Source organism: Marmota marmota, unplaced genomic scaffold, assembly GCF_001458135.2.
Source record: "Marmota marmota marmota unplaced genomic scaffold, marMar, whole genome shotgun sequence".
NCBI classification, from domain to species: domain Eukaryota; kingdom Metazoa; phylum Chordata; class Mammalia; order Rodentia; family Sciuridae; genus Marmota; species Marmota marmota.
The window spans coordinates 2,516,568-2,544,322 of NW_025999961.1; the positions used below are offsets into that span (position 1 = coordinate 2,516,568).

The following is a 27,755-nucleotide window of genomic DNA, read 5'->3' on the forward strand; positions in this document are numbered from 1 at the left end:
TTTTTTTTTTTTTTTTTTTTTTTTTTTTTTTTTTTTTTAATGGGGTAGAGGTTGAACCTAAGGTCTTAAATGTTTAGTGTGTATTTTTTTAAAAAAATACACAAGGATATTCTCCTGCCTAACTGCAGGAAAACCACTCCCATGAGAAAACTAATGCATCACAACCATTGAATTCGTAGTTTCTCTTCATTTTCGAGTTTTCCCAGTTGTCCATTATATTACTCTTTATAATATGATGAAGTCTACAGTTACTCATTGCATTTAGTCATCTGGTCTTTTTGGGACTGTTTCCTCAGCTTTTCATGACTTTCATGACCTTGATACCTTTGAAGCTTATAGATCAGTTATTTTGTAGCATCCCTTAGTTTGGGCTTATCTGATGTTTCCTTTTGATTGGATTCAGGTTATACATTTTTACAACATATGTCCAGAGGTCTTCTCATTTCACCTATAAGTTGGCACATGATTTCCATTTGTCCCATTTCTAATAGCATTCATTTTGATCATTGGATTAAATGGAGTCTGCCTTGCTCCTATGCAAATATCTTGTTTTCCATCAAATGTCATATTTATTCATTTTTGTGGATTCAGTTTCCTATTTTAATACATTAGTATAATATTTTGTTTGTTTTTAGAGATGGGGTCTTGCTTTGTTGCTCAGACTGGTGTCAGACTCCTGGGCTCAAGTGATCATGCTGCCTAAGCCTCTCAAATAGGTGAGACTATAGGCAAGTGATACTGCACCAGCTTAAAATTCATTTTGATGCTCAGTTATTCTCAGTTGGGTCAGTGAAACTCCCTTTCACAATGATTTCTGTGTCCTCTTTCTACTTGGGCTCTAGCTTACTGTGCAGGGCTGTCCAACTGTGTGATCATCCTTCCAAGATTCTCCTAATGGCCATTCTCCCAAGATTATGCTCTCCCACTCTGCCTGTACTCTCATGCCTCATGCATATAGGGCCTTCACCTGAGTATCCTCTTCACTCTGCTTGGCTCTAATGGACTATTCTTGGCCTCTGCCATAGCCATCCCACCCCACTCAGTGTGGGGCTTGTCAGGCATCTCTCACTTCATGCCATCTCAGGACTTTGTTTTCCTTTGAGCTAGTTGGGGCTTTCCCACAGCTTGGTGGGCTCTGGGCATTAGATGGCTTATGTAGTGATTGGTGCTTCATGGGTAATTATTCCTAGGAGCAAGGTAGAAGGTGTATTATCTTTTATGATTTAGCCTTAGAAAATGCATAGCATCACTTCCATTGTACTCTCTTAGTCATATAATCACAAAATCTGGCCCTACATCAGAGGAGGAGGCAAAGACCACAGCACTCAGTGGGAAAAGTATCAAAGTCACTGTATAAGCATTTGAGATGCAAGATTTTGGGCTCCGCACGGTGGCGCACACCTATAATTCCAGTTGCTCAGGAAGCTGAGGCAGGAGGAGGATCGTGAGTTCAGAGCCAGCCTCAGCAATGATGAGACGTAAGCAACTCAGTGAGACCCTGTCTCTAAGTAAAACACAAAATAGGGCTGGGGATGTGCCTCAGTGGTTGAATACTCCTGAGTTCAATCACGGGTACCCCCCCCAAAAATAGATTTTATTGTAGCCATCTTTGCCAACTGCAGTCTGCCACAGTGAGCAAAGGAAATGACATAGATAGAAACTTTGTCATCAGAATGCTTCCCAGTTCATATTTATCTTTATTGTATGAAAAATAACTTATTAAGAGGCTAAATACATTTTGCCTGGCTATTTAAGATATAAGATATTAAATGATTCCTCAGTCTCTTACCTTAAAGTGTTAACTTACAGGGCTGGGATTATGGCTCAGTGGTAGAGCACTTGCCTAGCATGTGTGAGGCTACTGTGTTTGATTCTCAGCACCGCATATAAGTAAATAGAACAAAGGTCCATTGACAACTAAGAAATATATATATTTTTTTTTAAAAAGAGTTAACTTACTTGAGCTATTGAAAAAGTAATTATCAAAACTTTATGAAAATTCTAAATTTAGATGCTTAATAAACTATTTTTTTAAAGAGAGAGGAACAGAGAGAGAGAGAGAGAGAGAGAGAGAATTTTTTATATTTATTTTTTAGTTTTCGGCAGACACAACATCTTTGTTTCTATGTGGTGCTGAGGATCGAACCCGGGCCGCACGCATGCCAGGCGAGCGTGCTACCGCTTGAGCCACATCCCCAGCCCTTAATAAACTATTATTACTATTATTTTCAGCATCTTATGAATGGTTTTTACTTAATTAGCCATTGATATCTCAACAAGCATGGAGATAAGATTAGAAGTTTTGACATCAACAAGTATCAAACAGAAAAAACCCTGGCCTAGAATTTCCTGGTTGGGACAGGTGAGTTTTTCCTTGTTCATACAATACCAGTTTTATATATGTTAAGTGTGTGTGTTTTTTCTGTAAGATATAGGATGTCCTAGAAGCTCAAAGAAATCAAGCAGCAATTTTAGAGAATTTCTTGCCCCCTGAACAGGTTTTGCTTGTGTTTTGTTTTTGTTACAAGCAAGTTAGCTTCAGAAAGTTAGGTGGTCTGTCTAGAAGAAAATTTTTACTTTCAGAAAAATCTTTTCTTTGTTATGTTTAAGTAGGGTAATATGGTATATATCAAAAGGAAATGTTTAGTCTCCTGAAACTCCTTTAGTTGAATATTGGAGTGTTTCTTACTACTGTGATTTTCATGACTCTGGCTCATCAGAGCTAAGACAGAAGAGATGAGCCACATGTGTCAATAATCCAGGAACACCATTCATAAAATCTAACGTAGGTTCTTTACCTTAGGGAAAGTGGTGTGTGTGTGTGTGTGTGTGTTTTATATATAATAAATAGTGATTAATGAAATAAATAAAATGTCAAGTTTCCTGGGAGAAATTTTATCACTAATTATCAGGCATTTTCAATCTTTATGACACATCAGAATCATCTGGACAGGTTATTAAAACAGATTGTGGTGTGAACCAGAGATATGAAAAATTGTGCTCTATATGTGTAATGTGAATTGTAATGCATTCTGTTATCATATATAACAAATTAAAATTAAAAAAAAACAAAAAACACCACCAAGTTTCCAACTCTACATCTTTTGGAGGGTTGTGTAGTTTGCATTTCTGACAGATTCTCAGGAGCTGCTTGCTGCTGCTGTCTCACAAATGCCTTGAAAACCCCTGCTCCAGGATGTACAAAACCAAGGTTCATTCAAAACAGCCTACTTTTGCTGGGCATGGTGGTGCACACCTGTGATCCCAGTGACTTGGGAGACGGATGCAGGAGGATCACAAGTTCAAGACCAACTTCTGCAAGTTAACAAGACTCAGTGTCAAAAAATAAAAAGGTCTGGGGATGTAGCTCAATGGTAAAGTGTCCCTGGGATCAGTCTTCTGTATCAAAAAGTAAAATAAGTAAATAAATAAACAGCTCACTTATTCTAATCAACAGATGATCTGTGTCAAGGGTTTATGAATTTTTGAAACCATAACCCATGTTAATCTAGTAAATCATATAAAAACTTACCAATATTACTTTTAAAACTGATAAGAGATTAAACAGTGGGAAACAGTTTTGGCTAGCAGAATTGGAAGATACTCCTATAATGTTAAATTTCAAAGAAATTTCAGTGTGGCTGTTAGGCCACCTTACTTATTTTTTTGTAGTGTTGGGGGTGTTCCAGGAACCCAGGGCCTCATGCATGCTAGGGAAGAGCTCTACCATTGAGCCACACCCCCAGCCCATAAGAGTTTTAAAATGGAATAAAAAATCTTTAAATTACTATAGAATAGCAACCTTAGTGTTTATTTTATGATTTGTGATGCAAACTACAATCTTTCCTAAGTGTTATTTTGTTTTCCCCCTGGCATAATTTATTTAGACATTAGACAAGAAGTTGAATTAATTTTTGGAATCACCTAGTCCTTCACATGTTTTTTCTCTTAGGAAAATGAAGCTGTTTTTCTTTTGGATGGTAAATTCATAAATGAGATTAATTTGCTGTCAGGAAGAACAAAGAAGATTCCTAGTCTGCAGACTTTGTTGAAGAATGTTTTTGTCCTGACAACATCCAGTAATGGTTAAGTAATACAGATATTTTTAAAAGGCTAGACTTACTGTGTTTTTTAAAAACTTAGAGCAATATTAAGAGAAACATTAGGTTAAGAATTGCATTTCTTTTGAATGCAGATGCCTGGTTGGCTGGGGTACTCACCACTGGGGAGCTTTTCCTTTGGAACAAAGATCAAGATTGTTTGAAAACTCTACAAGTAACTGAACAGCCTAAGGAAATGATAAAAGCCTCTGTAGGTGGGGACTTTTTATTTGTTAAATTGGTTTAACTGGGAGAAATAAAAGGAAAAGAGGATGAAACATTTTTCTATTATTTTGAAAATGTATCTCTGTGTGCATTTGCGCATATATATGTTTCTGTATATATGTTTTTAAATTTTTTGGTAGTGTTTTTCTGTGATACCTATGTTTATCTATAATACCTAGATAAAACTTGAAGAAAAGTCTGCATGCCTAACATTCTGCAATAAGTGGGTTCCTAATGCCATATAATAAGTCTGGGAGAATTTAGACTTAGAGGTTTAATTGGGTGATTTGTTTTGTTTTATTTGTTAATTAGGAAGCTCTTCAAGACTACACTTGTATGTTTCTGGAAATGGAAAAAGAGTTCTGCTTATAGCACCTTCTGGATGTGTATTTCTTTGGGAATATTTGGAATTAAAGAATATTGTATCTTCAAAAAGCCTCATATTGGTGGGTCAGTGGTCCCAGATCATACCTGAAGAAGCAGTTCTTTTGCCTTCTACTGATGATAAAGAAGCTGTAGTGAATGCTGTTTTTGTAGAAAATGAGGTAAAATCCAAAGCAGACGATGTGGCAGGAGTTGAGATCTTAGGCTCTAGGAACAGACCCTGTCTGAGAAGCTATTTAGTGGAGGGTGTGATGATATAGTTGTCCGTCTCTAATCAATTATCATAGATGTTGTGAAATTATTTTATGGATAAGATATACTTCTTGAATCACATTTAAACAAGTGTTTATTAGAAATGAGAACTTTTCCCCCCTAATTTGAAATACAACTTGTTTTGTAATTTGTCAAGCTAGAATTGGTGGTATTAAATAAACCTTTTAATACTCAGGAAACAACAGATTTATTAACTAAAAATAAAACATTTAATATAGCTGTGTGGTACTCTGCATGTGTGGCTTAACATCTCATCTAATCTGTTATTAGGAAATTGCATTTTGAAGTTTTATTGCCACTGCTGACTGGGGTGATGCTGTAATATAAATAATTTAAAAGTAGTAAAAAAGAGAAAAATAGCCATTTAAGAATTGACTACTTATAGAACATGTATAAGACCCTGAGTTCAATCCCCAGCACTGCCCCCCCCAAAAAAGAAAAACTTTCGACTTATAGTCATAATAAATGGCAGTGTTTAATTTTTAAAATTGGAAAAAAAATGATACATACTATTTGTGCATTTTATGGGGGTAAATTATGATAATTTGATACATGTATATATTACGCAATAAATAAACTTAATAAGTATTTATGTGTTCAAAAATAAATATTTTTTGTTTTTTTGGGAGGGCTGGGGGTGTGGCTCAGTGACAGAGCACTTGCCCTGCACATGTGAGGCATTGGTTTTGATCCTCAGCACCATATAAAAATAAACAAACAAAATAAAGATATTGTGTCCATCTATAACTAAAAAATTAAATTAAAAGAAATTTTTTTAAATTTGTTGATGGACCTTTAGTTTATTTATGTGTTTATATGTGAGGATAAGAATTGAACTCAATGCCTCACATATACTAGGCAAGTGCTCTACCCCTGAGCTATAACCACTGCCCCCAAAATAAATATTTTTTTATGTGTTGTGAGTTTCATACTCTCATTTTGAAGTTTATCATAGGTTATTTTAATCAGTAATTATCCTCATGTACTACAGAAAAACCAGAACTATTTCCTCTTCTCTAGAGTTTTTTGTTACCCTTTATTAAGTTCTTGAGAAGATAAACTGCAGCCTGAGGGACTGGACTGGACTGTTGCTCGGTAGTAGAGCACATGCTTAGCATGTGTAAGACCCTGGATTCAATCCCCAACGCCAAACCTCTCCTCCACCCCTAGTCCCCACCTGATTTCCCATTTGGGATCTGCCTCTGACTCCAAAACAAACAAACAAAAAAAAATTACTTAGTTTTTAATTTAATGTTAAGAATAAAAATATATTGCCAGGTGTGGTAGTACATACCTGTAATCCCAAGGACTTGGGAGGCTGAGGCAGGAGGATTATAAATTTAAGGCCAGCCTCAGTGACTAGTGAGGATCAAAACAATTTAGCAAGATCCTGTCTCAATAAAACTAAAAAAGTGCTATGATGTACCTCAGTGATAAAGTGCCCCTAGGTTCAATCCCTGGTACAAAAAAATAATATAACCAGGGTCCCAATAGTTTTCATTTGTTTATTTATGATGAGAAATATGTTTTTTGTACATGATTTATTTTCATATTAATTTTATACTAAAATATATTAAATTTATCTACAGTTATTTGGTGACTGCTGCCTGTGTTCATTTACATTTTATTCTGGGGAATGCCTGAAGTTAACGTTTCTAGCAATTCGGTGGCATGAGAATGTATTTACCCCTTTAAGGTGAGGTAAATGTTTGCTTCTTTCTTATTTTCTGTCCCTTTTAAAATATTATTATTATTATTATTTTTTAGAATTTTAATATTTATTTTTTTAGTTATTGGTGGACACAACATCTTTGGTTGTATGTGGTGCTGAGGATCGAACCTGTGCCGCATGCATGCCAGGCGAGCGCGCTACCGCTTGAGCCACATCCCCAGCCCAGCCACATCCCCAGCCCAGCCACATCCCCAGCCCTTAAAATATTATTATCTTTTGGTTGTATGCAATTAAGATTTGTAAATGTTAGTGTGAATTTCAGTTTCTGAGGCTTCACAAATCCTTTTTCCCACCTTTCATTTCTAAATGTTTTAAAGTTTTTCTTATTTTTTGTTCTGTTTATCTTTTTGAAAGTGAGAACATGTAAAAGACAAAGCATGCTGTGGTTGTCCTTGTCTTAAAGCTACAAGAACAAATATATTATGGAAAGTCACATATACTGTTGTGCATTTTAAATGCTCAAGTGCTTTTTTTTTGGGGGGGGGGGACTAGGGATTGAAGCCAGGTGTGCTTAATCATTGAACTACATCCCAGTCTTTTTTATTTTGAGACGGGGGCTCACTGAGTTGCTGAAACTGGCATTGAACTCATGATCTTCCTGCCTCATCCTCCAGAGCTACTAAGATTACAGTCATATGCCACCACACCTGGCTCAAGTGCTTTTTTTAAAAATATTTTTATTAGTTGTTTATGAAATTTTTAATTTTATTTATTTATTTGTATGTGGTGCTGTAATCGAACCCAGTGACTCACACATGTTAGGCAAATGCTCTACCATGGAGTCACAATCCCGGCCCCCATCAAGTGCTTTTTAATTAAAATAGTTTTATTCTAAAAAGTTCAATAAAATATAAAAATACATTAGAAGCTCATAAGGTCTAGGATTTAATAAAATGTTAAAAATTTTTATGCCAATAGTACTTTATTAAAATTTTATTAAGATACTTTACATGAAATGAAAAACCTTTTTTTCAATCAATAATTTTTTTTAATAGCAAATGGGGGTATTTTTAAATTTTTATTTATTTTTTATATGATGCTGAGGATGGAACCCAGGGCCTCACATGTACGAGGCAAGCGCTCAGTCACTGAGTCACAATTCCAGACCCAATCAATAAATCTTAAGTGTACAACTATATAGACTTTGACAAATATATGCATCTATGTAATTATTATTCAGATGAAATGTACAACATTAACAGTATCCAAAAAATTTCCTTTTTAACTTCTTTAATCCTTGTGAAAACATTTGCTTCTAATGTAAAAATGTGATTATCTAAACATTTAATTGAAGTAGATGTATTTAGGATTGACTGTGAAACCTGGCTCTATTAACAAACTCTGATATTGAACATGTTTAATTGACTGATGGCTAATCTTTTGTGCCCTGGATAAAATAACTTATCTTTCTCCTTCTCCTCTGCCCTCCTCTTTCTCCCTCCTCCTCCCTCCTCTTCCTTTTTCTGTCCCTTTCTTCTCCATCTCTAAGAGGCCTAATTGCGCACTTTTAGGGATTTAAGTGGACTCTATACTTTTTTTTAATTCATAGTTGGACACAATACCTTTATTTTATTTATTTATTTTTATGTGGTGCTGCAGATCGAACCCAGCACCTCGCATGTGCTAGGCAAGTGCTCTACTACTGAGCCACAACCCAACCCAACCCTATAATTTTTTGTAATGAACTATGTATATCAGTTTTACAGTTACTACACAAGTTGGGTATGTGGCACAAGTCTTTAGTCCAAGCTACTCGGGATTCTGGTTTAGGGGGATCTCTTGAACTTAGGGATTTAAGCCCATCTTGGGCAGTATAGTGAGAATCAGTCTCAAAAACAAACAACCCCTCTAAAATGTTGCTATGCTTCCTGTGTTCAATTATTTATTACTTTCTTAGGTCATTGCCCTACCATGTTCATTGGGCACAACAGGATTGTCTTCTGAGTAGTCTGATTCCCACATGTGAATCCATAAAGTCAAGAGGAGCACTAATTTCTGCATTTTCAAGAGATGGCCTCACCCTAGCAGTAACTCTTAATCAGACAGACCCAAAGGTCAGTAAATCTAATCTGTGTTGGAAGATACTCTATGAAAGAATTTACTCCAGCTTTGAGACTTATTTTCCTTCATGACAGTTTTTTTTTCCTATTACTTAATGTTCTTTAAATTGGTGTTATCCCTCCCTCTGCTCCCCCAGAATTGAATACAGTGCCACACACGTGCTAAGGAAGCACACTTCCACTGAGTTACACCCCAAGTCCTAAATTGATGTTTTCTAATGCAGCTTTCCATGTGAATTGGTACGGTTATTTAAGTTAGCTGCCATAATTTTCAGAAGTTTTTCTTTAGAAGTGAAAAGAGGGTTAGGGAAAAGGAAGAAAGAAGAGTAGAACAGTAACTGTGATGTTCTTAAGGTGGAATAGAAAAGAGCAAGGAATTGTAGGGGGTCAGTACTGACTTATCAATTGGAAAGACTTCCTAGATGGTTTATAATAATGAAAGATCTTTGTCTCCAGAGTTGTAAATAATGATTACAGTAAAATAATTATAATGTTTTTGTGGTATTGTTTTCCTTCTAGGCAACTCAGGTATTATTTATAAACACAGTGAATTTTGTTACTCTCTGTGGTAGCCTTAAAGGATGTAGTAATAAGAATCCTGTGGTTCCAGCTACACTTGTCAGGTACAGATTCTGATTATTTTTCTCAGTAGTACTTTCATTTTTTTTTCCAACAGCTTAAGAAGTTGAACACTAATAATTCCATAGGTATCATTTAGACAGGGCTACAACTTCTTTAAGCATTTGTGCTTGATAAATTCTTAAAGTTGCTTTATATAAGGAAAGCCTTAATAATTTTTCAGAAGGATCTGGTGGGAGTAGGAGATTCATGAATGTATCTTTTCTTTTTCATTGTTTTCTATGTCGTCCTAGAAGGAATGGGATCATACATAGGTAGAGAAGTATTGGGTGTAATTGGAGGGGCTGAAATGAAGAAGCCTGGGCTGAGTAGACCATTATTCTCTGAGGCATGCTAACGTATTTATTACCTCCTGAACGGTTGCATCCTGTGTTGCCACAACATTGTTGGCTACTTTGGATGTCACATGAGCTACCAATAGGACATATGCAGGATTATAGAGTATGAAGATTTTCTCCTAGAGCTCCTGACTTTCTTTTCTTAACACTTTTCTGTGCTATTTCTGAATTTTCTGGTCACCCTATCCTCCTTCTTCATTTTCTTTCCTTCTCCAACAGTTCCTTCCCAGAAGTATCACTAATCTCAGGTCAGTGGTCGGTTTGAGTTAGTTGTCCATCATTTTCATGAGGTAGAGCTGCTTTTTGTTCTTGTGAAACATTTACATTATCAGGTAGTTAAAAGAGTGGTGATGGTGACACCTTTGGGAGGAGCCAGGTTCTGCTGTTGAGCATTCCAGCAAGCTGCAGGACAGGCACAGCCTTGAAATCTGTCCATAGATCTTGGTTGTAGACTCCATTAGAAAATTCATTCTAATTAAAATGTGACTAAACATCTCACTCCAGGGAGTATTTCCATTTTTAAATTGCTTATGAATCTTAATAAATTTCTAGTTAGGATAGTGTTGCAGTAGATGTCTGTGAGCAAGCTCTTTTTTCTAGGAAGTAAAATTCATGAAGTAGCTGTGACAGTTGCTTTCTATCAATTTCTTAACCCTCGTGTTTTGAAATATCTCACTCCTGTATGATACAGCCCATTATAAACTGTTGAATACATTGTAGAAAGTCCTATCTAAACATGATGTGCCATGCTCTTTCTAGGTCCTATTGGGTAGGTGATGTCAGCTGGACGCATGATAGTCTTTTCCTGGCTTGTGTGTTAAAACGTGGTTCCCTGCTGTTATTGACCTGCCAAGGTGAATTGCTAACATTAATTACATTTGGTTGCTCTATTGAATTTGGGCCAGCAGAATTTATTCCTCTTCATCCACTAATAACATATAGGTGAGACATTTGAGTTGTTTTATTTTCAGAAGTTTTTCTCTTTTGGTATTACTTTTACTGTGTATTTTCAAAAATAATTTCATCTTCAATTTGTCTTTTTCTTCCTTTGAGTTTGTCATCTCAATATCTGTTTCTTATTTATAGTTTTCTTGTATTTCTTTTTGTGGCTTAATCGTGGTGAAAATTTGACATTGTGACTATGTGAGTATTTATTTAAATATGCAATAGCACTAAAGTCTGTTTTTTATATAAAAGATAATAAAAGTCTGATATGACTTTTATTGTTGTGAAAGAATAGCACATAGATAAGTTAATAACTCAAAATTAACTATACATGGATTGCACTTCTACCCAAAGGGTAGAAATTGTTGGTAATGGATAAAAGACTTTAGAATTTAGCCATGTTTTTAAATTTTAATTGTGAGATGAGGTAGCAGTTTGGCTTTGGAGCCAGATAGATCAAGATTCAGATGTTGGTTTTCTACTTCATTGTATTGTTCAGTTGTTCTTTAAATCTCATTTTTTTCCCTTGTTAAATGAAGATGAGGAAGTGCAGTAAGATGATATAGTTACATAATTATAAATCAATAAGTGAGGTTCTCATTTAAAGTATATAGATATTCATTATTTTGAAATTAGAAAAGTTTATAAAATGATACACTCCTATAATTCTATTCCTTGAGGAACAATTAACATTTTAGTATGTTGTCATCCAAATTTAAAAAAAAATATATGTAGCATTTATAATAATAACAATGTTAATTTCTTTTTAAACACAAGATAAACTATATGATATATGCTCTTTACTACTTTGCTGTTTGATAGCATCTCTTACATATTTTTCCATTTTAGATATTATTTCTAATGGTTCTGTAGATTTCTGTGGTGTGTGCATACTACAGTTAACCAGTACCCTATTGTTGGCCATTTGGCTAATAAAAAAGCTGGTTAAGAAATCTGATTAATTTTCTAACAAGACAAAAAGTACCATAAATTTATCTCCCTTTATATATATATATATATATATATTTGTAGATGGACACAATACCTTCATTTTATTTGTTTATTTTATTTTTTAATTTTTAAATTTTTTTAATATTTATTTTTCAGTTTTTGGTAGACACAACATTTTATTTTATTTTTATGTTCTTATCAGTTTATTTGTTTATATTTATGTGGTGCTGGGAATCAAACTCAGTGCCTTACGCGTGCTGGGCAAGCACTCTACCACTGAGCCACAACTCCGGCCCACTTCCTTTATAAAGTCTCAAACTTAATAAGCAGTGATATTAAATAATTAGAACCAGGAATACCATTAAATCAATATATATGTATATTTAAGTGGAAATTCACTCAAATTTAAAGATGATAAAATTTTACTCATCATTATCCTTTCTAAACATTCATCTGAGTTTCTTTTTCTTACCCCTCTTTAATAACAAGTATACTAAGAACTGTTAATTATATCCCTAAAAGTATATTTAAATATATTATAAAAGAATGTTAACTATTTAACTTTCTTTAGTAATAAAAATAAGCTACCTTCATTATTTTCTGAAATAAATTGTATTTTGTTAAAAACAAAACAGTAAATGGCACAATTCCAGGGAAAAAATTAAAAACTTTTAATAGTGTTTAATCACTATGTTATATTTTCTTCACAGATGTATATACATTTAATACTTTAATGTGTTTTTCATCTACTTGCTTTCTTATCATTATGTAATTTTTGTTATTTTGCTTTTTCTTTGGAATAATATAGTTGTTTTAAAAGATCTTCTCTTACTGATTCTTGAATTCTAATGTTTGTTTGCTAGACCACAGCACTTTACATTTCAAGATTCAAATAATTCTGTAGATTCATCAGCTTCTGATAGTGACCCTATGAGACAGAGGTTTTCTATAAAAGCACATTCACGGTTACCCTACTTCATTATTTCTGATGGATACATGATCACAACTCTTCGATTTCTTGATAACCTGTCTCCTTCAGTGCTCATGAGATCACTTCTACTTGATTCAACCCAGAGGCTTGAGAAAACATACCAAAATGTGATGTTGTCTAAGGTATAGTGCTTTTTGGTATCATTGGTAATGTTGCCTTCTTTTCGAAGTCGAAACTATACTAACAGTAATGTTCTTTGTGTACAGTCAACCAGAGAATTTTTAATTGCTTATAATAGAATAAATATAAATTTTGTTCTTGGAAATCTTTTCTCTTTTCATCTATAGCCAAAAGGCAAAGGACTGAACTTGCAATCACTGGATTCCCTAAGGTCTAGCCTGTTAAAACAGCAAGGAAATGAAAGTTCAGCTGATTCTACTGTCCCCAAGTTTTTGCAAACAGAAGAAACAATAAAGTTAAATGAAAAAAAAGATTTTCAGGTACTTTGAACAATTACATCCTGACCATATTCCAGGAAACACATTTTGTTTTTCATTTGTTACAGGGAAGAGAAATTTGAGAATATCACAGTGATTCTACTTATGAAGGTTTAAATGGTATTAAGTGTAATCTTTTCCTTTATGTTTAGGACTTTGAAGCAGAAGAAATTAATGAAGGCAAATACTTTCCAAACACCTTATTTCCTTTATGGAGCCAAAAAAGTGATCCTCTGTTTATCAGTGCCAAGGAGGGAAGATTGGAATTTGCATCTATGTTTGATACAATACATGCAAAGGATGATATTAAGGAGACAGACAAAACCATTACAGAACTGCATTCTATTCAGAAAAATCTTCTTGCAGCATGGACTGTAGGAATTTCAAAAAATGTGATAGAAAAAAGTTTAATGTTAAATTATACAGTAGTTTGTATCACCCATTTTTTCTACATTCTTCAGTTTGTAAAGTGTCCTTTCCCAAAACTTAGTATTTTTTTAAGCAATATCCCAAAACATAATTCATGGGTACTTTGTATCTTCCAACTTTTTCATCAGTGTTTATCCACCCAGTATTGGGATATGAGATATAGGCAAGACGTGAGACATTTGATAAAACTGACCTCAAATACTATAAAGCTTTTGCTGACTCAGCAACAAAAGGGTCACTTACTCTCAGAGAAACTTTTTGCCTGCTTTTATTTACTCAGAATGGTAGCTGACAATTTAAATGGCATATATCAACTTCAACCTGAAGTTATTTCAGCATCAGCTGATGGAAGTAGAACAGCAGATCAAGACTCATTGGTGGTATCTATTTTTCAAATGTTTCAAGACAGTAGTTCTCAGGAAAACTGGTCTTGGAAGTCATCTTTCAAGATTCATCCTCAAGTAACAAATCTTGTTCAACAGCCGAGTCACAGGTATAATTATCTACTTTATTATTAAAATACCATTAGATTTTCCAAACTGTAAAATTTATTATTTTAAAGTATACTGCTCAGTGGTTTTTCATATAAGATTGTGAAACTATTAGTATTAATTCCAAAATATTTTTAGGGCTTAGGATATAGCTCAGTTGGTAGAGTGCTTGCCTCACATGCACAAGGCCCTGGGTTCAATCCCAGCACCACACACACACACACAAAATTTATTATGTACATAAAAACATCTTGTTATACCTGATAAATATATATAATTTTATTTGCCTATCAAAAAATATTTTAGGATTTATGCCAAATGTCATATAGCACACTCCTTTTTTTTTTTGGACTTAGTTAAGTTCTATTAAAAAAGTGACCAAAGACACATAAAACTTTGTGAAGATTTTTTTTCATAATGTATTATGCATTTTTAGTCATAATGTATTTAAGTCAGATCAATATATGTTATTATAGCAGAGAAGAATACAGGTAGAAAAATAAGATATGAGGGAGCTAAACTCATTACTAGTTTGAAACTTGGTTTTGATGATTACCTAATTTTATGTGCAGATTGATTGCCCTCTGGAGAATATTGTACAAAAAAACTTTATGGTATCAAGCACAGTTAAGTCGAAGAATTCCTGAAGGTGACAGACAGTTAATTGAAAATATAGCAAATGAAGCATCTACTGTCAAATCCTTGTTATGTCATATACAGGCTAATTTACAGACTGCTGGAGATCACTTGAACCAGGCCTTAGAACTTACATCAATCCATGGTCAGTGTCTTTTAAAGAATATCTAGCTCTGTAAATAAGTGAAATAATTAACTGGGCTTTGGTTTTTTAATTGGCTGCAATTTATTTGTTGTTCAAAATATTTTCTGGCTGAGATGTATTTATTGAATTTTTGAACAATAAATTTTTATAAATTAATGTAATTAACTATGACTAATTATTGGTTAAAAACTTCTTAGGTGAAGAATGTTTTCTGTTAGGATCATATGAAAAGTCTATTCAACTGTGGAAGAAAGCTCTAGAAGAAACCCAAGAGACAGGTAGGGGGGTATTAAAAAATGATACATGCCATAATATTGGTGAGAATATGTATTAATTTGCTGCAGAGCTCTGAAATAATTCCAGCATTCAAAGTGCTCACAGTATCCTAATGCCCAGGTAGAACATCTGTTTTGTCAACTTGACTATCAGAAATATTTATTTAAAATTATTTTTAGTCTTGAAATTTGTGCCACTAGGAATCTTTTCAGTGACCTCCGGGAAGTCTCTTGTCCTGTTTTTGGTTGTTGCTAGAGCTGAAACCTGTGGTTGATTGTTAATGGAGACCGATGAGATTTAGATCCTGAATAAAATAATGTTTATTTTTTGTTGTTGTGTAGAGGTAGTACACATATCCAGATGGGAAACTGTAGACCAAATATTTTACCACCTTCTTGGAGAAACCTGGAACTGAGACTCCTTGTCCTTAACTGATATAAGAATGTCCTGTTGGTTAAATATATTTTTAGGTTAAATATGATTTACATGGAGTTTTTGATAAACATATAGCAACTCTAGAAACTGGTAACATCTTTTATGATATGGGGCTCAGGGTGTGGCTGAGATAGCAGAAGTTCTCAGCTGGTAAGCCTGGAGCTAGCCCTGATTGCAACTAGTACATGGTCAGATTGGGCCGATTATTACCTTTTTTGGGGGGGAACTGGGGATTGAACCCTGGGCACTTAACCATTGAGCCACACCCCCTGCCATTATTATTATTATTTTTTGAAACAGGATCTTATTAAGTTGCTTAGGACCTTGCTAAATTGCTTAGGTTGGCCATGAACTTGCAATCCTCCTGCCTCAGCTTCCCCCAGTCGCTGGGATTATAGGTGTATACCACCAATACCAGCTGGGCCAATTATTACATTTATTTTCTGGCTCTTGTGGCTTTGTATGCCTCATTTATTCATCCATCACTTAATTAGTATGTATTTGTGCCTGCTGTCTGCCTAGTACTATACAAGGGACTAGGGATAACTGAAATAAAAAACAAATTTGCTCTCAAATTGCCCACATTTAACTTCTCTCTTTATGTTGTGTGGTAGGTCCCAGGAGCACAGAAGACCATTTCACACCATCTGGGTTTGGGGCATAAACAGTCTGGAGAAAAACTGGGGGGATTGATATTTAAAATTGAATATAAATTGGCCAGTTAAGGCAGTGGAGATGGTTTAACAGAGGAAATAGCAGTCTAAAAAAAAAAAAAAAAAGACCTTAGGAACCAAGACAGTTTGACAAACCACAAGTAGTTTAGTAGGACTAGATTATATGACACATAGGTGATGTTGGTGATAACACGGTGAGAGGTAGATGGAGAACTGATGGTGGAGAAAGGTCTTTCATGGAGTCGGAATGGTTAAGACTTTTTTGTGTGTTGTGTGTGTAGGAAAGGGACCTGTTCAAATGAATGGATAAGTTCTACTAAAACAAGATTTTTCAACTTTACAATGAGCTTAAAGTAATATACCTTCAGTAGAAACCTTACTTCAGATTTTGCATTTTGATATTTTCTGGGCTGGCAGTACATGATATATAAGATACACTCTTCCTTATGCTGGGCAGTGGCAGTGAGTCACAGCTCTCAGTCAGCTATGTGATCACAGGGGTAAACAACTGATGCTCTGTGGTGTACTGTGTTGCTAAGCTGTGGTGTTCCATGGATTGGATGTATAAGTGCATTATTTTATTTATTTATTTATTTGTGGTACTCAGGGTTGAACCCAGGTCCTTATGCATGCTGGATAAATGCCCTACCACTGAGCCACACCAACCCTTGTAAGTGCATTTTTGACTCAGAATATTTCTGAGGATAGTTTTATGGGAAGTTAAATGTGGGCAATTTGAAGGAAAACCATGATGTGACCTTATGGTAAATCAAAGGATATGTGTATAAGCCATTTAGAAAAGCCACTTTGATAGCTTGTGAAGGGTCAGTTGTAGGACTGTGGTGTAACATTGTAGGTTTTACCTAGAAGCAGGGAAATTAGTGAGATGAACCAAAACAATGTCAAAGGTAATGAAATGGAAGTCACAGTTGACAAATATTTAATAAGTTTGATCAGCTGGACTTGTGATTCAGTACATTTGAAAAAATTTCATTTAGTTCTCAGAATTAGGAATTATCCGGTTGAATGAAGGAGGGTAGCATTCAGAGAGATGGGCAGTTCTGGATGAAAAAAAGTTTTCATTATGAGTTCTTTCGTTTTAAATTTTTTATTTGTTTTAATTGGTTATATACATGACAGTACAATGACCTTGACATATCATACATTATGAGTTCTATTGTGAATATTTTATTTATAACTTTTAACCACTAGGAATGGCTACTAGTAATATAGAAAGTAGCAGAGGCTTCATAAGAAAATTCTTTTTCTTTTCTTTTTTTTTTTTTGAAACAGTTTCATTATGTTAGCCTTGAACTTCCAGGCTCAAGTGATACTTCTGCCTCAGTCTCCTCAGTAATTGGGACTAAAGTGGGTGTCACTATGCCTGGCTACTTTCTTATGAAAGTAAGCCAGAATTTGGCAGATGGGGCTAATTTGCTGTTCCCAGGGTATCATTAAGAACCCAGGCTCGCTGGGCTCTATGGCATACATCTGTAATTCAGCAGCTCAGGAGGCTGAGGCAGGAGGATCACAAGTTCAAAAAAAAGCCTCAGCAACTTAGCGAGACCCTGTCTCTAAATAAAATATAAAAAAGGGTTGGGGATATGGCTCAGTGGTTAAGTACCCCAGGTTCAATCTTTGGTAAAGAAGAAAAGAACACAGGTTCCTTTTCGGGCATTTTGGCACACACCTGTAATCCAAGTGGCTCAGGAGGTTGAGGCAGGAGGATCACAAGTTTGAGGCTAGCCTCAGCAATTTAGCAAGGCCCTAATCAACTTAGTGAGACCCTATCTCAAAAATAAAAAATAAAAAGGCTTAGGGATGTAACTCAGTGGTAAAGCACCACTGGGTCTAATTCCCAGTAACCCTTCCTCCCCAAAACAAACAAACAAAAAGAACCCAGACTCCTTTGGTTTTTCTGTTCTATTATCCTTGGTGCATTATTTCCAATTTTAAGACCATTACATGGAATAAATGGCTGTTGGAGTTCTAGCCATCACATCCATGTTCTAGGTTATTCTTATTGTTTCTTCTCCTTTACGAAGTCTCTTTGACTATCTCTTGGCTATATGAATGGCTCTTTGTGGGTATTGTGACATGTTTCCTTCTATTCCATACTCTGGGTACCTGATGTAGAAGTCATTTGTGGACCTGAGTTCTGAGATGATGAGAATTTGCATCTCTCTTTGGAAAAAATCTTAGTCATTCTAGGGCTTAATGAAAGAAAGTAAAACTGAAAAAAGACAAAGTATTGCTTACCTGTTATTAAAAAAATCTTTTATTAAAGTTTAAAACTGAAGTATTGAAGTGTGAAACTGAAAAGTTATTTTATCTGAAACTATGCACACATGTTATCCCAGCTACTCAGAAGTCTGAGGTAGGAGTTATCACAAATTTGAAGCCAGCCTCAGCAATTTAGCAATGCCCTGTTTCAAAAAATAAAAAGGACAGGAAATGTAGCTCAGTGGTAGAGCTCCCCTGGATTCAATCCCCAGTACCACAAAAACAAACAACAAAACCCAGAAAGACCAAAAACCAGATAGTGAAGGTATATACATTACAAGTGTGCAGCTTGATGAATTTTCACAAGTTGTATCCTTCTGTTTGCCTAGCACTAGATAAAGAGCATTCTCTTGTTAACTTGCTTTTAAGGTAAGCTTAATTCTTTCCTGTTTCAGGAGGAAGAAGGACCTGTTTTTTTCAGATACGCTATTATCTCTCTCTATTATACTGCTACCTTTATAGCTATAATTTAAATGATGCTCAAGGATTATGTGATCAGCTAGTAAGAGAAATACTGAGATGGTCGCAACTACTTGTTAAAGAAAATGAAGATTGTTCAGGTATGCTTTTAAAAACTCAATATATTTAATCTTGTTAATTCATATTTAGGGGATTCTATAAGACATTGCTTATACATAAATGTCAGCTCTCCTGCCTCAACATTGAATAAGTTATGTTACATTTTGGACTGTCAGTTTCTCAGTAACAAGGATCATACTGAGTTTTTTTGTTTTGTTCATTTTTAATTGTAAGATCCCCACATTATAGCAATAATTGCCTGCTGAACTGATATAAATATTCTCTCAGACCCCATTTATTAGATACAATATCAGGTATCCAGTATTTTTCCTTAATATGTTTCTATTTTCTTTAAATGTTGCTGAAAGTGGTTTAGAATGTCATGTAATCACTTTCTGAGGCATTCTGAGTATTCTTTAATTTGTGTAAGAGACTGTGGAGTATCTGGATTGTGTGTTTTCAAAGCCATTATTTAAATTAAACAGAAAGCAGAGGGGAAAATATATATGAATGAACACTTAATATATTTATAATGATTAAAGGGTAATCAGCTGTTAGCTATATACCACACACGCATGAATGTGCCTGAAAGGCCCAAAGTAGCAGAACTTTCTAAATAGATCAGGTCTTCCTAAGTAGAGTTCATATTATTTTTAATATGGAAACCTTATATTTTTATGTATATACTTATTATTATTGTTGTTATTATTATTTGCAGTGCTGTAGATCAAACATATGACCTTACACATGATAGGCAAGTGCTCCATTATTGAGCTATACCAACAGCCCCATATCTTTTTAAATTTTAGTGTTTAGGGTTGGGGTTGTGGCTCAATGGTAGAGTGCTCGCCTAGCATGTGTGAGGCTCTGGGTTTGATCCTCAGCACCACATAAAGATAAATAAATAAAGGTATTATGTCCATCTATAACTAAAAAATATTTTTAAAAATTTGTGTTTATTATGACATTCATTTTAGACAATTTTGAAAATATGAAAAAATATAAAGAAAATTACAGTGTATTACCTTTTTGTTTAGGGCCTTTCAGTGTGTGTGTGTGTGTGTGTGTGTGTGTATTTTCCCATTATTGTACATTTTAAGCTTTTGCCACACATTTACTGTTTTAAAGAATGCTTTAGTGTACGTAAATCTTTGTGAATACCGTAATTTCTTTAGGAATCGGGTAGTCACAATTGAAGATTTTCTGTTTCTGTTGTCAAGTTGCCTTCTAGAAAGGTTGACTGGCTGAGTATGAATGAGACTTTTGTGTATGATTTTTTTTTTTTCTGATATTGGGAATAGAACCCAGTAGTACTTTATCTCTGAGCTACATCTCCAGTCATTTTTAATTATTTTTTAATGAATATTTTATTTTATTTATTTATATGTGGTGCTGAGGATCTAACCCAGGCCTCACACATGCCAGGCAAGTGCTCTACCACTGAGCCAAAACTCCAGCCCTCCTTTTTAATTTTTTTAAAAAAATTCTGATACAGGGTCTCACAGAGTTGCTTAGGGCCTCACTAAGTTGCTGAGGCTGGCCTTGAACTTGTGATCCTCCTTCCTCACTTTTTTTTTTTAATATGTTTTTTAGTTGTAGATGGACACACAGTATCTTTGTTTATTTATTTGTTTTTTATGTGGTGCTGAGGCTGGAACCCAGAGCCTCACACATGCTAGGCAAGCACTCTACCACTGAGCTACAGCCCCAGCCCCTCCTTCCTCATCCTTTGAGTTGCTGGGATTATAGGCATGTACCATTGCACCCAGCTTTTTAAATGATTGGATGATCTTCATTTTCTTCATCAGTTGTCTTTACATGATTTAGCTTCAGTAGTTCATTTGTTTTATTATTATTATTATTATTTTCTTTGGTACCAGGGATTAAACTCAGGACATTCAACCACTGAGCCACATTCCCAGCCTTTTTTTGTATATTACTGAGTTGCTTAGTGCCTCGCCATTGCTGATGCTGGCTTTCAATTTACAATCCTCCTGTCTCAGCCTCCTGAGCCGCTGGGATTACACGTGTGCACCATCCAGCCCAGCTGTTTCATTTTTTAATGATGCTTCTTTAAAATATAGTAAGCAGGGCTGGGGTTGTGGTTCAGTGGTAGAGTGCTCACCTAGCATGTGTGAGGCCCTGGGTTCGATCCTCAGCACCACATAAAAATAAATAAGTAAAATAAAGGTATTGTGTCTAACTACAACTAAAAAATAAATTAAAAAATTAAAAAAAAAAACAAATAAAATAAAATATAGTAAGCATATACTTCCTGGGTTGGGGGTCTTTACGACTGCTCCCAGATTTGATGATTCATTGGAGGACTCACAGCACTTAGTAGACAGTCATGCTCATAGCTATGATTTATACAGTGAAAGGATTCAGAGCCAAATCAGAAAGGGAAATGACATCTAGAGTGAGACCTGGAGAAAACCTGACATTTGCTTCCAAGATTCCTTCTGGTGGAGTGACACAAGATGTGTCTGATTCCTTCAATGAGAAGTGTGACAACACATGTGAGATGTTATCTACAAGGGCTCATTAGAGATTCTGCTCAGGGTTTCAACAAGGGCTGGTCACATAGCTCCTGTCTTATGTGGCACACACCAGTATTCAATACTCTCAGAGGGAAAACAGGTATTCAACAAAACCACCTTGTTTTTACAGTGTATGCCCAGTGAGCTACTCTTAGCATACTGAAAATCCTTCCAAAATCTAAGCTTCCAGGTGCCACCCAAGGGTGTTTCAGGCTGTGAGGCCTGTTACATTAACTCTTTTTCACACCTGCCTTATTAAATCATTGTGTATTATTTAATTTCTATTGCCTAAGGCTGCCATTATTAACATAATTCTGCTAGATTCAGAATTACCTTTTCTTTCTCTTTTGGTGCCAGGTATTGAAACTCCCTGTGCTTTATCGAGTATGTATTGTACCACTAAGTTACCTCCAACTAGGCTCCAGAAGTTTGATGTAACTCCCCTCTATCACCACCATCTCCCCTCCATTCTTTTTCCTCTACTTTCTTTTTGCTACAAAAAGAATCTTATCCTAGTAAGCCTTTATACTTGTATATAGGCATTATGTATGACTAATGGGAGTGTATCTCCCAGACCCAATGTTATAGAAAAAAGCAGTGAGCCCCTAACTTGGTGCTTTTTAATCTTCATAGCGAACCCTACTCATGTCATTAAAAAACAAAAACCAAACAAACAAAAGACACAAAAGGAAAGAGAGGAAAAAGGAAAAGTAAATAATGAGGTGCTAAATTTACAAGTCCATCTTAGCTAGATTATTTTATAGAAATTTCTCCATTTTAAAAATAAAATGATGAGGGCTGGGGATGTGGCTCAAGTGGTAGCGTGCTCGCCTGGCATGCATGCGGCCCAGGTTCGATCCTCAGCACCACATAGAAACAAAGATGTTGTGTCCGCAAAAATAAATAAATATTAATATTCTCTCTCTCGTGCTCTCTTTCTCTCTTAAAAAAAAATAAATAAAAATAAAATGATGAAAGTTGTGTATAGTTTGTAAGTATATTTGCTTATCATCATGAATAATTATTTTGTTCTTATTCAAAAGTGTGGACACCTATTATAATTTACCTTGTATAGGCCATGGGTGCTCATTTCAGAAAAATTTTAATTATACTTTTTTTCTTTTAAAATAAACTTAAATATTACTACTTTTTGGCATTTTCTGTATTCCTTAGACCCTAACCAGTCTGGCTGTGAGTCTGTGGTGTCTGGACGCGTCTATCCTGAGGCTGCACTAAGAGTCATCCAGGCCATGGCTCGTTTCATGGCTGCCTACTTCACCAATCAGCTGCTTTGTATTTTTCCTCCTCACAGTGTGAATGTTCTTCCTCCACTTCATATTAAAACAGGTACTATGGTAAAATGTAATTTTCTCACTTTTCATTTTACATATAATTCTTAAACTACATTATACAAAGATAAATAAATAAATAGTTAAATAAATAAATGAATAAATAGATAAATAAATTCATTATTTTATGGAAATGGCACTATTCTAGCATAGCACCTGGCACATAGGAGGTGCCCAAGTACTACCTGTGAATAAATTATACTTGAGAAAAGTAATTGCTTGGTTTTATTTTTAATGAATATGTACTGTTTTTCACAAAATTTGGGCATTTGTTTCTACTTGTAATGTGAAAGAGCTGCTATCTTTATGTGAAAATGTGGAAATTTAACAAATTTTGCATCTACTAATTTAGAATTTAATTTTATTTGGACTGTTTACTTTTCTCTATTATTTTATATTCATGTATTAATTGATCAATTGCAGTACTAGGGGTGAACCCAGGGTTGCTCTGACACTGAGCTATACCCCCAGCTTTTTAAATTTTTTATTTTGAGACAAGGTCTCACTAAGTTGCCATGCTGGCCTTGAACTTGTGATCTTCCTGCCTCAGCCTCCCAAATAGCTGGGATTACAAGTGTGCACTCACAACACCCAGCTAAAAATTTTATTTTATTTTTAAAAATTTGTATTATTAACTGGGTATGATGGTGCATGCCTATAATCCCAGCAACTCAGGAGGCTGAGGCAGGAGGATCAAATGTTTAAGGCCAGTCTGAGCAACTTAATGAGACCCTGTCTCAAAAAAATAAAAAGGACTGGGATGTACCTTAATGGTAAATCACCAATGGGTTCAATTCCCAGTATTAAAAGTAGGGGGGGGTTGCTTTATTACTTATTTATTTATTATTTAGTGCTGGGAATTGAGCCCAGGGCCTCAAACATGTTAGTCAAGTGCTTGAACACTACATCCCCTTCCCAACTTTTGTCTATTTAGTTATTTCATTAATAGGGTCTAAATGAACCTAATCCTCTGCTAGATAACTGCCCTGCCCTCTTGGAGATAAATATATAAATGAACTTCTGTGACATTCATTCATTATACTGATTTTAAAAAGTTTATTTTTAAATAATACTATAATTGATCGATATCATAATTTTGTACATTTATGGGTTACAGTGTTGTATTTTCATATATGTGTATGTATAATTATGTCAAGCTGAGTTAACATCCCTCAACTCATCTGTCATTGGTGAAACATTTGATATTTATTCTCTTAGTTATTTTGAAATATAAATGCATTGTTATTGATGGTACTCATCTTGCTGTGTAATCCATCTCAAAACCTATTCTTACTTATCTGAAACTTTGCACCCATTGATCAGTAATTCTTCATTCCTTCCCCCATCACCACCTCCAACCTCTGGTGACCATAATTTTCTCTACTTCTGTGTATTCAGCTTTATTAAATTCCTCATATAAGTGAGATAGTGTAGTATTTGTCTACTAAGTTTTTTATTTTAAATATTTTGTTTTAGTTGTAGTTGGACATAGTACCTTTATTTTATTTTTATGTGGTGCTCAGGATCCAGCCTAGTGCCCCACACTTGCTAGGCAAGTGCTCTACCACTGAGCCACAACCTCAGCCCCTGTCTACTAAGTTTTAAGTGCTGACTGTATCAGGTAGTTGACTGGGAGTTTCAAGTACAGTCATGTCGTGTAAGGTTGGGGATGCATTCTCAGAAATGCATTGTTAGATGGTTTCAACAAATGACTACCATAAAGTATCTGCACAAACTAGGATGACTTGGACTTCACTAGGTCATGTAATAACCTTATGGGACCATCATACATGTGGCCTATCATTGACCAAATGTCATTATGCAGTTCCTGACAGTATGTTAGCTTGTATTACATGAAATTGATAAATGAAAACATTTGTAGAATTTTTTTTTGTTAAATAAAACAGATTTGTTCTAACAGCTGTGAACAAAACAGATATTATAACCTGTTTTCTTATGGAATTTACATACAATAGTTTGAGACAAAATATTAAATAAATGAACATTAAATAAGACTTATCAAGTATTGACTATTGTTTTGGAGAGAATTAGAATAGAATAATGCACTGTGACTATTTCAGATTAGGAATTTAGGGGCTGTGGTAGAGCACATGATTAACATGCAAGAGGCCCTTCAATCCCCAGAATCAAAAAAACCCAAACTGTATTCAGACTGGAATTTTTTTTTTAATATTTATTTTTTAGTTGTAGTTGGACACAATACCTTTATTTTATTTATTTATTTTTATGTGGTGCTGAGGATTGAACCCAGGGTCTCGCATTTGTGAGGTGAGCACTCTGCCACTGAGCCACAACCCCAGCCCCCAGACTGGAAATTTAGGTTGGATCTCTCCAAGTAGGTGAAATTAAAGCTGAATTCATTTTTTTAAAATATTTTTTTAGTTGTCAATAGACCTTTGTGTTATTATTTATTTATATGTGGTGCTGAGAATTGAACCCAGTGCCCCACACATGCTAGGCAAGCACTCTACCACTGAGCACAACCCCAATCCAGAGCTGAATTCTTAGTAACTAGAAAGTGCCAACCTTGGACACCTGAGGTCTGAGTGTTCCAGTCTGAGCTTGTGTAAAAGCCCTGAGTTAAAAATAGCTGGATGTGTTTGAGACATTGAGACTGATGTGGCTGTAGACTAAAAGCCGAGGGAGAAAGTGACAGGAGATGTAGTCAGAAAAGGGTTCGGATGGTATGGCAAGGAATCTGAATTTTAAGTTATATTGGGCTTGAAACAGGAGATGGCATGAGTGGAAAAGTATGTGTAAGGCACACATGGTACTAGGTAGAGTGTAATTAGAAGTTTAATGCAATATAGAACTAGTAGCTAATCACCAAACCATGGATTTTGGACCCTATATTTAGACTCTGATCTGTGATTGTTTTGGGATGTGGACGGGAATGAAGGACCATCCTCACCCAGCTGGACTTCTTCTACTGCAGTGTGCTAGTGCCACCTGGGGTTCTATGGGAAGTTCTGGGTCCCTGGGAAATGAGGTGTGTGAGATAGGATCAATAAGGAAATTTTCCAGTGGTTCCTTTCTAGTAGACTCCTACTTCCTTGAGAAAGAAGAGAAGTAGCCCTCACTTGATATGGCTTCTTTTACGGTGCTGGTAGGAGCAGAGACCGGGGACACACTCCTGTGTCACACTCCTGTCCTTTGACCATATCTTCTTGGTTAGACCTCCAGTGCCTGCTCCTGACTACAGCCTGCACTTCTTTTTTTCTCTGACCTTTATGCCTCCCTCCAAGACACCCAGATTATAGAATTTATTTCCTCAAATGCTTGACATTTGTTATTATTATAGTGGTTTTATATTCTTTTTTGTCTTAACTTAGGAATATATCACTTTATTGTATTCTCTGCTTTTGATAGTAATGTTTGTGACAATTTATGTCCTTAATCCATATTATTTTACTAACAAAGGTAGTATTCCAAGTGGTTTTCTGAAAAACCTAAAAGAATAAAAGATAAAATCCTGGTCTTGAGAAACTCTATCTCAATTGCTTATCTTTCTTGTATAAATCTGTAAGATTTTTGCTGTTTGCTTATGGTTCTCATCTTTACGGATTGCTTGATATAACTAAGTAAGGCTGATCTTTATCCCAGTTTAGGAAAATAGGTGATAGAATCATTGAACTGTTTCCAGATACATTCATAAACACTCATAAAAGCACAGAGACACACCTTTGTATTCCCCACATAAATGTCTTCCTGGTAAGAAGTGAGAATGGAAGAAGGTTTTTGCAGTCTCTTTCCATGCTTGAGATTATGATTATTGAAAATTTAAATACCTGAAATTTTGTATCTATGCTTTAGTTCCTTTAGTTTCCCAATATATTGGAAAATGGTAAAGTAAGCAGTCTTAACATCTGTTTGATGTTACTTTTTCTAGTCAGAGCTAATGACAGAATGTACTGGGGACTTCAGTAGCTTATTTTATGTAATACTGTAAAAAGTGGCAAACTTTTTTAAATATATGAAAGTAGTATAATTTTCAGAATATTAAACAATTCAAATTATTTTAATGGCATACTGCCTTGCTTATAGTGAATAAAAAATTTAAAAAAATTTGCCTCAACTCTTTTGTGTACACAGAATCAGATACCCTAGAGACTGAATTTTTTTTTTTTTAATCCAGATGTTTTTCAAAGAGCCTAATGTTAGTGCCTAATGTAGGGTTGGCCAATATAGTCCACATAAGAAACTAATCACTTCATTTTTCATTTCAGGGGTCAGAAACCCATGTATGCCATTGACCAATTTTATTTTGAGTGAAGGAGTGAAAATTTTTTCAACATAGTTTTTTTTTTTCCTTCTTTTCAGCACTGGGAATTGAATACAGGGCCTTGTGTGTGCTAGGCAAGTGTCGTATCTTTGATCTAGATCCTCAGTCCCTCTTATTTTATTTTGAGATAGGATCTCATTAGGTTGCCTAGACCTGGTCCTGAACTTGGATCTTTCTATCTCAACCTCTCAAGTAGCTGGGAATATAGGCATGCACCACAGTGTCTAGCTTCAATGTGTACTTTCTAATTATTTTTTAATTGATGTATTATAATTCTATATAACAGTGGGATACATTGTGACATATTCATATATACACATAACATACTTTCCTCATTTTATTCCCCATCAGAATATTTATTTATTTATTTGAGGCACTGGGGATTGAACTCAGGGGCACTTAACCATTGAGTCACATCTCCAGACTTTTTTACTTTTTTGCTTAGGGCCTAAATTGCTGAGGCTGAGTTTGAACTGTGTTTCTCCCACCTCAGCCTCCCAAGCCACTGGGATTACAGGTATGTGCCACACTCAGCCAACACACACACACACACACACACACACATATATATATATATATTTTTTTTTTTTTTTTTTTTTT

At 35.1% G+C, this 27,755-nt stretch overlaps 1 protein-coding gene across 8 annotated transcripts in view; it reads left to right on the plus strand.

Moving 5' to 3' along the window:
• The window catches only part of Cplane1 (ciliogenesis and planar polarity effector complex subunit 1), a 150,240-nt gene that overhangs the window by 1,985 nt on the left and 120,500 nt on the right, over positions 1–27,755 (plus strand). For 7 of the 8 annotated variants that reach the window (XR_007347469.1, XR_007347470.1, XM_048802882.1 and 4 more), the window contains exons 2-16: positions 2,233–2,362; positions 3,953–4,085; positions 4,196–4,315; positions 4,638–4,870; positions 6,572–6,678; positions 8,612–8,768; positions 9,294–9,397; positions 10,511–10,693; positions 12,511–12,760; positions 12,926–13,078; positions 13,228–13,997; positions 14,568–14,776; positions 14,974–15,054; positions 18,840–19,004; positions 22,677–22,850. Coding sequence is in view for 6 of the 8 variants with exons in the window: in XM_048802882.1 (XP_048658839.1) it covers positions 2,282–2,362; positions 3,953–4,085; positions 4,196–4,315; positions 4,638–4,870; positions 6,572–6,678; positions 8,612–8,768; positions 9,294–9,397; positions 10,511–10,693; positions 12,511–12,760; positions 12,926–13,078; positions 13,228–13,997; positions 14,568–14,776; positions 14,974–15,054; positions 18,840–19,004; positions 22,677–22,850 (2,920 nt within the window). In the remaining 2 variants the exon portion in view is untranslated. The remainder of the gene's footprint in view (positions 1–2,232; positions 2,363–3,952; positions 4,086–4,195; positions 4,316–4,637; positions 4,871–6,571; positions 6,679–8,611; positions 8,769–9,293; positions 9,398–10,510; positions 10,694–12,510; positions 12,761–12,925; positions 13,079–13,227; positions 13,998–14,567; positions 14,777–14,973; positions 15,055–18,839; positions 19,005–22,676; positions 22,851–27,755) is intronic. The other variant, XM_048802881.1, reaches the window with a different exon arrangement.